Source organism: Canis lupus, chromosome 19 (assembly GCF_048164855.1).
Source record: "Canis lupus baileyi chromosome 19, mCanLup2.hap1, whole genome shotgun sequence".
Classification (NCBI taxonomy): domain Eukaryota; kingdom Metazoa; phylum Chordata; class Mammalia; order Carnivora; family Canidae; genus Canis; species Canis lupus.
The window spans coordinates 53,228,469-53,239,666 of NC_132856.1; the positions used below are offsets into that span (position 1 = coordinate 53,228,469).

Here is an 11,198-nt window from a genome sequence, read left to right on the forward strand (position 1 = left end):
ATATCAGTATCTTTGGGGTAAATACCCAGTCATGCAATTGCTGGGTCATAGGGTAGCTCTATTTTTAACCTCTTGAGTAGCCTCCACACTGTTTTCCAGAGTGGCTATCCCAGTTTGCATAAAATTTTATTTATTTGAGAGAGTGAGAGCACGAGAAAGAGTATGCACAGAGGGAGAAGCAGACCTCCTGATGAGCAGTGAGCCTAATGTAGGGCTCAATCCCAGGACTCTGAGATTATGACCGAGCCAAACGCAGATGCTTAACTGACTGAGTCACCCAGGAGCCCTATAATTAGTATTTTACAAGTGGTTCTGCCATGAACATTCTTCTGCATGTTTTAGTTCACAGGTGTACATATTTTTATTGAGTCTATTGTAGGAGTGCAATTTCTGAGTCAGGGAATACATATGATCACATTAATTCAACACAACCAGTTTTAGAAAGTGGTTGTTCCAAAATGCATGACTGCTATCTTGGTAATATTTTACATTGTTTTTTATTTTGGTAATTTTGGTGTATATGTTGTAGGACCATATTTTTGCGTATCATCCTTGCGCAGGGGCCATGCTAATCTTCTCTGTATCGTTCTAATTTTAGTATATGTGCTGCCGAAGCGAGCACGTAGGACCATATTTTTATTTTTTAAATTTTAAAAACTTTAAATTTTGAACTAGTTTTGCACTTACTAGAAGCTTGTACAGAGAGTTCTGTATAGCTCTCAGTTTCCCAATGTTAATACAATTAATTTATAACCTGCTTCCTTCTGGATGGTGCTTTTTTGTTGTGATCTCTAAGATTGGTGGTTTTGATGTCTACTTTCCAGGCAACCTGCAAAACCTTGCCCAAGTAACTAGTAAATTGGTTTCTTTGCACTCTTTCCTATTATAGTACTAACCTCACTCATGAAGGGACTTGAGTTAAAAAAATTTTTTTACAGTGACTTTGTGGGAAATGATCCCATGATACATGCTCTGCTTCCCCAGTCTTTCCCTATGGGGACTTAAAGACCGCTTTGCTACTCTTCCAGTGATAATCTGACTCAGAGAAAGCTGGGAATTGGTCTAATGAAAAGCCCATCAGTTCTCTTAAGGTCAGATCCAAGAAATCCAAGAATAAAATTCCTTGCCTGGAGGTGAGAGGAAACATGTGGGAAGAGAATGAGGCATACCTGTCCTGAGGGTCAGGAAATCTGGTCATTCAGGAGTTCTTTCTATGAACTGTTCTCCTTAAGGATTTGAAATACTTTGGGGAAGAAATGACAGTACATTTTGGGCTAATGAGGAGCTTTGGAAATTGAGCTCCCAGGGCCACAGAGATTACAGTCTACCCGTGACCACTCCCCTTAAAGACCTGCTCATGTCAGAAAATACATCTGAATCTCCAGAGATGGTCTCTCTTGCCCAAGAGCCCAACTGCCTTACATGATCCCTCTGCCCTTCCTGGGGACACTTTCCCGCTATCCTTCAATATTTAGAGGAAAAGTAAACTACTCATTGGTGACTTCAAGGTAATCTGATGTGCTCTAACAAATGCTGTGAGAAATTGAGCAATTTTTAAAAAATCTACCTATCTGGAAGACATCCAAGAGGTTAGAGAAAGTTCGGTAGGATTAAGTTAATATTGAATTTGCAGTCAGTTATGTTTCTGCCTTTTACTCTGCCTTTTAAATTCCAGGGGCTCTTTCCCTACCTGAACATGAATTAGCCCCTTCAGAAATTGGACAGATTATTCTACAATTCCCTGGTTTCCCTCATTTTTATTTTTTGGCTGCGAATGGGACTAGGATGGGTGAGTTTGGCTTCTCAGTTTTCCCATATCTGATTCCAGCTATTATCCTTAGAGAACTCAAGTCTTATCCCTACTTCTTATCTGTGAGGACCTTGAGAGAGGAGGTTGAAACATTAATCTACCTTTCCAGTCTTTCTTTGAAAACTTTTAAGGAAAATAAAGAATATTTTAAACCATCAAAGTAGCACAGCGAGCAGTAAAATAAATAGCCATGTAACTGCTTTTCCAAAATTAATGCTGACATTTTGGCCATATTAGCTTCAGACACTTTTTAAAAAATACTAAAGTATTATACATACACATTAAAGTTGAGTATCAGATTCCACATAGACCTTTCTTTGCCTTCAGACAGGGATAGCTATGTATCATCATGGACAAATCCTCTGTTATTATTCCTCTTCTCCCCTCCCAGAGGTTACCACTCTGGAATTGGTGGATATTTGCCATGGGTAGTTTAAAACTATGAGTTGTGAACATGTCTGACAAATACTTCTCTACTATAGAAAAAAATTGTAATTAACCCAAATGCCTATTGATGTGAGAATGTATGTTAAAATTAATAAACCAGTTCTTGTGCCAGTCTTTTTTTTTTAAGATTTTGTTTATTCATGAGAGAGGTAGAAACATAGGCAGAGGGAGAAGCAGGCTCCATGCAGGGAGCCTGATGCAGCAGGCGGGACTCCATCCTGTGACTCCAGGATCACACACTGAGCCAAAGGTAGACGCTTAACCACTGAGCTACCCAGGTGTCCCATTGTGCCAGTCTTGATAAACATAGAAAGGACAGTGTAAAGCCAAGAAATTAATTTTTTACAGCTAGGACTAATGTAAATATTTAGATTTGCATAATTAAAACATAATGAACATTTAAAAACTTAAGGATATTATAGTATAAAATATTAAAATAACACAGAGTACCATGACTGTGCCATAACTTATGTATGTATTCCCATACTGATGTTTGTTAGATTATTTCCTTTCTCTTTCATTATAGTGAGGGCTCCCACTGAGGATTTGAATACAGCCCTCTTTCAGCCCTGAGATTATATTCTTGGGGTGTCCTCCCTCTGCCTTTTTTACTCTTTTTCCCTTCTAGACATTAGGACTTGTTGAGAGCTAAAACCAAAAGTGATAGGAAAAGTCATTGCAAGGCCCCATTGTGCTTGGTGCTTTCTGCAATACCTTTGTATATCTTTTATAGTAGTTCCCATTATAAAAATGTGAAAATCGAATCTGTTCAGTTTCAGGGAACTTCCTATATCGCAGATCCATGTTATAATTGGAAGGGGTGGGGAGTTCATGATTAAACCAAGGAGTATCTGTGTTTTAAGTCTTCTCCGTAGGTGGTTTTTATGATCCTTTGTCTATCTCAGGAAAAAAGTCTGCTCTGTTCAGGGCCTCAATTTGTGAAGCAAAGGACTCATTAGGTGTGCTCACTGTATGCATCTTGTGATTCTATCATATTTGAGGTATCATTACAGAAATTCCTTTAATTCATGAGAATGGTAGGCAGATGCTTAGACACTGCCAGCTCATATTAATCCCTTATTGCATCTTTTGGGGGCATCATGATCAATTTCTTAGGAATCTGAGTAAGCCAGATGGGATAGGAGAGGTCTAGAGTCAGTCCTGAGTTGGTCCACATGGGACTTCTCCCCTGAACCAGGGGCTGAGGTGGCCAAACCAGGAGTAACAGGAAGGAGAGTCTGATCTATGGCTTACTCTTAACATTTTCTTTATTTTAAATACAATTTTAAAATTTTTATTTAAATTAAATTTACCAACACCCAGTGCTCACCTCATCATGTGCCCTCGTTAATGCCCATTTTTCTTTGAGATAGAACATTGTAATAGTTTTAGGTGTACAATGTAATGGCTTGATATTTGTAAATGTTGCAAAATGATTACCAGAATAATTTTCTTTTTTTAAAAAAATATTTATTTATTCATGATAGTCACAGAGAGAGAGAGAGAGAGAGAGGCAGAGACACAGGCAGAGGGAGAAGCAGGCTCCATGCAGGGAGCCTGACGTGGGATTCGATCCCAGGTCTCCAGGATCGCGCCCTGGGCCAAAGGCAGGCTCCAAACCGCTGCGCCACCCAGGGATCCCCCAGAATAATTTTCTATAACATCCGTCATATGGTCACATATTTGCTTCTTGTGATGAGAACTTTTAAGATAAAATTCTATGTTATCTATGATAATTGATAGACATGGCTTAAGACAAAAGAGGAGGAATCTATGCTACTGGATAAAGAGAGGTTAAATTTCACTTCCAGGAACTGTAGGAAAAGAATGATGGGAGAGACAAGACATTATGGGGTATGTATTAAGTTTATGAAAGGGTATATCTATCCAGACTATTAATCTAAGCACAGAACTTGACTCTAATGACTTCCATTAACATTTGAATATTTTTGGAATTAACTATCCCTCCTCCTTGTTTCCTTGCATTCTTTTATTTTTTCTTTTTTTCCCCTCCATTATGTGGTCAAAGAGCATTAAGCAGAAAAGATGTGTGTTTATTTTGGAAAATACCAGTGAGAAAGAGGTAAGGAACCTCTAAAATTGAATGTCATTTATATCTTCCAAATGTAGAGATAATTAGATAAAACCCACTGACGTGTTACTATTTACATGTGCCATGTCAAACATTTTGCATTTATTACTATAAGTCCCCATGCTACCCAAAAGTATAATCATCCCGGTATATTTGCTTCTATTTCCTTCTTTCTACCTACCAGTCTATCTGGGGGCTCAAGTGTTTGGTGGCCTCGATATCAGGTTTAGCTGAGAGATACTTCCTCTCTAAGATTATGAGGATAACACACTTAAAAATTTTATTCATTTCAGAATATATATATCATTCTCTCCCACTATTCTGTTAAAGAAAAAAAGTGCTTCATTCTAGCTTTAGAGAGGGACATTTAACCTTCAACTACTGGAGAGAGATTATAGCAACATATTTTCCCAGCCTATTTATCTTTCTCTTTCCATAAGTGAAAAGAATCCATAAATCAAAGAATCAAAAAAATCATTATAAATCCACCACAATCATGACTAGCAAGGCCACATGTTCCAAATAATATAACTACAAGTGACTGTGGGGTCCCCATCAGCTTGGGTCCCTGAGCAGCTCTGGAGCAGAACCCCTGTGCCCAGTGTCTTAATTATATGAACATATGCAATATGCTTATATGCACACATGTGTAACTCCTGACAGATTCATACAAGCCTCTCTTTGAGCCGGCAGCATTTTCTAAACTTCAGGTCCTACAGATGTGCTCTGTTTTGATGTTGGCCAATGCATTCTGTGTGGGAGGTCACAGGTATGGGAGTCTGAAGACCAAGGCATTGATGAGTATAGAGCAACTTTTATGCCAAAGTTTTGTGTTTTTTAAAGATTTTATTATTTATTCATTTGAGACAGGCACAAAGAAAGAATGAGCAGGAGGAGAGGCAGAGAAATAAAGAGAAGCAGACTCCCCACTGAGGGATGCCTGAGTGGCTCAACGGTTGAATGTCTGCCTTTGGCTCAGGGCTGGTCCTGGGGTCCTGGGATCGAGTCCCACATTGGGCTTCCTGCATGGAGCCTGCTTCTCCCTCTGCCTATGTCTCTGCCTCTCTCTCATGTGTCTCTCATGAATAAATAATAAAATCTTGTTAAAAAAAAAAAAAAACTCCCGCTGAGCAAGGAGCCCAATGTGGGGCAGGATCCCACGACCCGGAGATCATGACCTGAGCCAGAAGTAGACACTTAACCCTCTAAGCCACTCACCCAGGCACCCCAACTTTCATGCCAGAGTGAAAAGAGAACTGACACTGTGGTTTGTTTCAGAAGGGCTGAGTAGTTTTGATTGGCCAAAGATGGCAAATTATGTGAAGATGAACATTGTGTATCATGCTGAAAATCATTTCATTATTTTAACAAATGATGAATACAGGAATCAAGATGTATCCTGCCTTCTAAGAATAACCCTAAGGTGTCCACTTATATAATTAGGAAAAGTTCCTCTTTATGAAAGTATTTTAGCTGATACATGAAAGAACTAGAACGTCAAGATTTTGTAACTCAATGAATTTTTTAAAAAATATTTTATTTATTTATGAGAGACACTGAAAGAGAGAGGCAGAGACACAGGCAGAGGGAGAAGCAGGCTTCATGCAGGAAGCCCCATGTGGGACTCGATCCCGGTACTCCAGGATCCCGCCTTGAGCCTGTGCTTAACTGCTGAGGCACTCAGGCATCCCTAACTCCCAATGAATGAATGGATCAAGACGATAGTTATTACAAGAAACAAGACAATATGTTTCCTCATGAGAATATTTTAAAGTAAATGCCCCTCCACCACCAAAAGAACCTGAATTTAATCAGGCTTCTAGACTAGAGGTAGGTAGATGTTTTCAGTAAGGAGCCAGATGGTAAATAGTTTATATTTTGTGGGCCATATGGCCTTTCACAACTACTCAGCTCAAACTGAGATGTAGCGTAGCGTGCAATCTGCCAATGATGATATACAAATGAATGGCTACATTCTAATAAACCTTATTTACTGGATCTTGCCCATAGGCTGTATTTTCTCAAACTGTATTCTATAATACAGCTTTAATAATTTCATTCTAGAATTTTCTTGCAGGCATCTTAACAGGATAATGTTTCATTCCTCTTTTCTTAAGTACCCTACTTGACAAAGAATTGATAGGAAATAAAAACTTAGGACAGGATAGTGCAGAGGGAAGTGTTGACGGGAACAGAGCAAGAAAAGGAGAGGTCAAGTGGGGAGAGAGGGAAGCAGAAAAGACAGGCATGTTTAAGAAAGTTTCTCTTGTTTTGTTTTCTTGTCACCTCTATCTTTTCTATCAGACCCTCAGCAACATGACATCAGGAAACCTCTCAGATCCTACAGAATTCCTCCTCCTGGGACTGTCAGAGGATCCAGAACTGCAGCCCCTTCTATTTTTCCTGTTCCTGTCTATGTACCTGGTGTCAGTGCTTGGGAACCTGCTCATCATCCTGGCCATTCTGTATGACTTCCACCTCCACACTCCCATGTACTTCTTCCTCTCCAATTTGTCTTTTGTTGACATCTGTTTCACCACCACAACAATCCCAAAGATGCTTGTAAACATCCGGACACACAGCAAATCCATCACTTACACAGGCTGCCTCACACAAATCTGCTTTGTCCTGACTTTTGCTGGATTAGAAAATGGAATACTGGTAATGATGGCCTTTGATCGATTTGTGGCCATCTGTCACCCATTGAGGTACAATGTCATCATGAATCCCAAACTCTGTAGGCTGCTGGTTCTACTGTCCTTCCTTATTAGTGTTTTGGATGCCCTTCTCCACACTTTGATGGCGTTGCGGCTGTCCTTCTGCACAGACCTGGAAATTCCCCACTTTTTCTGTGAATTAGCTCATATTCTCAAGCTTGCCTGTTCCGATATCCTCATCAATAATATTCTTGTGTATTTAGTGACCAGCTTGTTGGGTGTTATTCCTCTCTCTGGGATAATTATCTCTTACACTCAAATTGTTTCCTCTGTCCTGAAAATCCCATCAGCTGGTGGAAAGTATAAGGCATTTTCCATCTGTGGGTCACACTTAATAGTTGTTTCTTTGTTCTATGGGACAGGTTTTGGGGTGTACCTTAGTTCCGCAGCTACACACTCCTCCAGGAAGAGCGCAATAGTATCAGTGATGTACACTGTGGTCACCCCCATGATGAATCCCTTTATCTATAGTCTGAGAAACAAGGATATGATGGGGGCTTTGAGGAAACTGATTTCTAGAATATCATATTTCCATTAATGTGTCAGTTGCTTTGGGCTTACACTTCTGGGGTTTGATGGAGAAATAATGTGTGATCCAGACAGCCTGACCAACTTTGAATATATGAAACTAGAGATGAAATAATTTTTTTAAGGGTAAGAATTTTGAAATCAGACCAGCTGGGTTTGAATCCTACCTCCACTAAAACATGGCTTTGTGGCCTTTGACAATTTATCTCAACTCTCTAAACTCAGTTTCCTTATCTACAAAATTGGCATAATTATATTAGCTTATATTTTGGGAAGATTTGAGATACTTCACCTCAATTAGTGAGGATGCATGCCTCCAGTGGTATTGCGGTAGAATTCTCAGCTCCAGTGGGGTCAAATGATAAAATCAATGATCTTTCCTAACAAAAAAAAAAAAAACTTCAGGGATTGGGTAGGTCCAGGCACAGAACCACAGAGCTGCATTTCACTCTGCCATGTGTTACTATTTGCCTCTTATGGCTGTTCTGGTGGTCACTGATGCCTGCAGCAGTGCAGAGGCTTTTCAGACCCAGAAACAAAGACTGATGGCCTCTCCTTGGGTTTCTTTGCAACACAAACATCTTTCCAAGGAGACATCCAGAAGAAGTTGTTTTTATCATCATCCCGAGTTGAGAAATGTCATGTATTAGTTGCTTATTGTCATTGTAACATGTTACAAATTTAGAGCTTTAAACAGCATGAGTGTATTCTGCTGTAGTCTGAAGGTCAGAAGTCTGAAATCATCTATATTGCAAAGTGTTAGGTTCCTTCTGATAGCTGGTTGGAGAAAATGTTATCATTTAACAGGTACAGAGTTTCTGTTTGGGATGATAAAAACGTTCAGGAAATGGATAGTGGTGATGGTCATGCAACATTGTGAATGTTTTTTTTTTTTTTATAAAGGTTTTACTCATGAGAGACACACAGAGAGAGGTAGAGACATAGGCAGAGGGAGACGTGGGCTCCATGCGGGGAGCCTGATGCCAGACTCAATCCCCAGACTGCTCCAGGATCAGAATGATGATATAATTGTTTGGCTAATGAAGAGCTTTGGATATTGATCCCCCAGAGGTACAGAGACTACAAACCTCGCTCAACAGTCCTGCCCCAGGAAAGAAACAGCATACCTGTGCCTTGCCCTGATGGTGATCTCTCTCTCTCCCAGGAGCTTGATGCTTCACTCCATCCCTCTCCTCTTCCTACCAATACAGTACCAGTCTCCATTATCCAACATCTAGCAGAGATGTTCCGTACCATTCCACAGTGATGTCACCTAGGTAACCTGATGTCCTCTAGTTAGTGTTTGGAAATAAGGGCATATATGTTACTACAAGTTTATCCAGCCGAAACTATGAAGAGTACATGCATAAGATGATTAGAATCAAGACATCTATTTGCCTCTTGTCTGTCTTCTATTTTCTTGACATGTTCCCTGTATCTTTCCTCCAATCCCTAAAGAGTTATCATTCTGCCGGTTTCCTACTCTTTCTATAAGGAAAAAGACTAATTTCATTCTCAGCAGGAACATGCTTCTTTGCAAATTGGTGATTGCTATAACATTTGCTTAATCCTTCTACTGGTTTCGGAAAGATGACTTGGGCAGTTTCCCTTTATCTCCCAATTCTGGGTTTTATGATATACTGTTGTGTTATCTCTGTTGCCAGGCTGTGAGGTCTCTGTGTAACGGGGTTGAGATGTAGATAGACTTATCAGTCTCACTACCTGTTTCTTCTAATGAAGTCACCAAATTAAAAAATAGCCTAATTTAAAAAATGATGATTCTTCAACCCTTTCCAGGATTAATAAATGCTGACTCATAGCTTTATTAACTTTATTTTTCCTTTTCTTTTTTTTAAATAATTGTAGAAGCTTTTTTTAAAAAAAATTTTTTATTTATTCATGAGAGACACACACAGAGAGGCAGAGACAGAGACAGAGGGAGAAGCAGACTTTCTGTGGGAGCCTGATGCGGGACTCAATCCCAGGACCCCGGGATCACGATCTGAGCCAAAGGCAGATGCTCAACCACTAAGCCACCAAGGCATTCCAAATATTTTTTGAAAAAAATAACAATATAATAGGTGAAGAGAAAGCATCTCTCCATTTGACCTCTTCTTTTCCCAACATGGTGCTTGTGCTTGGTGATATTCTTGCTACTTGCCCAGGAGCCAACATTTCATTGTCTTGTTACCATATAATTTCCATCAGATTCATCAACAACATGGAACCTAGAAATGAAACAGTCATTATAGAATTTCTTCTCATGGAAGTGACAGATAATCCAGAACTGCAGTCCCTCATCTTCATCCTGTTCCTATTCATGTACCTGGTCACTGTCCTGGGAAACCTGCTCATCATCCTGGCTGTCATCTCTGACTCCCATCTTCATATCCCCATGTACTTCTTTCTTTTTATTCTGTCATTTACTGACATCTGTTTAAGTACAACCACAATCCCAAAGATACTGGTGAATATCCATACACAGAACCAGAGCATCACTTATGCAGGCTGCCTCACACAGATCTGCTTTGTCATGGTTTTTGCAAGTTTGGATAGTTGTATTCTTTCAGTAATGGCCTATGATCGCTATGTGGCCATCTGTCATCCACTGAGGTACACAGTCATCATGAACTCCCACCTCTGTGGCCTCTTGATTCTTCTCTCCCTGTTTATTAGCATTGTGGATGCCTTGATACACAATCTGATGGTGTTGCATCTGTCCTTCTGCACAGAACTCGAAATCCCTCTCTTCTTCTGTGAAGTTATTCAGGTTATCAAGATCGCATGTTCTGACACCCTCATCAATAACATCCTGATATATTTTGCAACCAGCATATTTGGTGGTATTCCTCTGTGTGGAATCATTTTCTCTTACACTCAGGTAGTGTCTTCAGTTTTGAGAATGCCATCAGCAGGTACAAAGTATAAAGCTTTTTCTACCTGTGGGTCTCACCTGTCAGTTGTGTCTTTGTTCTATGGGACAGCTTTTGGGGTGTACATTAGTTCTGCTCTCACTAGCTCTTCCAGAAACACTGCAGTGGTTTCAATGATGTACACTGTTGTCCCTCAAATGATGAACCCCTTCATCTACAGCCTGAGGAACAGGGACATGAAGGGAGCCTTGAGGAAACTCATAAGTAGAATGCCTTCTCTTCTGTGACTCTGTCATCTGCATGGACTGGGGTTTCTAGAATGAGTCAAAGTGAGAGAAATATTGAGTGAGCCAGAATATCTGGTTCTTGCATCACCAAGTTCTTGTAGAATGACTAGAGAACATAATGGGTAAATTCATTTTAACTTTGGGTTGAAACTTGATTTGTTCTTTGAATACCTCTGTGATGTTTCAAAAATGAATTACATTATCAAACTCAGTTTCTTTGATCAGGTCCATAGAGCTGAACCTGAGGCAGGGCACACAGTGAGTTTTGTTTGGATATTCAAGGAAGAAGAAAAGTTAAGAAGTTGAATAAATCATGGAGTGGATCCAAATAAGTCTGTAGTCATAGAGTCATAATTCTACCAATTGCATAGATTGCACCATTTGGATTGCACCTCGAAAATTAGCCTACTATGAAACATAGGAGGAATTGATCTTTTATACCTA

The 11,198-nt window shown here is 39.8% G+C and overlaps 2 protein-coding genes and 1 non-coding gene across 3 annotated transcripts; 2 read left to right on the plus strand and 1 right to left on the minus strand.

Moving 5' to 3' along the window:
- Nucleotides 1-516: 516 nt before the first annotated feature.
- LOC140611507 (U6 spliceosomal RNA) lies at nt 517-622 on the minus strand. The gene has a single exon (XR_012012658.1). It is a non-coding gene; the product is annotated as a U6 spliceosomal RNA (small nuclear RNA).
- A 6,043-nt stretch (nt 623-6,665) lies between these two features.
- Nucleotides 6,666-7,604, plus strand: LOC140611373 (olfactory receptor 7G3-like). Its single transcript, XM_072788152.1, has one exon. It carries the CDS (start codon nt 6,666-6,668, stop codon nt 7,602-7,604), a length of 939 nt encoding a protein of 312 aa, XP_072644253.1.
- Nucleotides 7,605-9,815: 2,211 nt separating this feature from the next.
- LOC140611372 (olfactory receptor 7G1-like) lies at nt 9,816-10,754 on the plus strand. Its single transcript, XM_072788151.1, has one exon. The coding sequence runs from the start codon at nt 9,816-9,818 to the stop codon at nt 10,752-10,754; it is 939 nt and encodes a 312-aa protein (XP_072644252.1).
- The last annotated feature ends 444 nt before the right edge of the window (nt 10,755-11,198 follow it).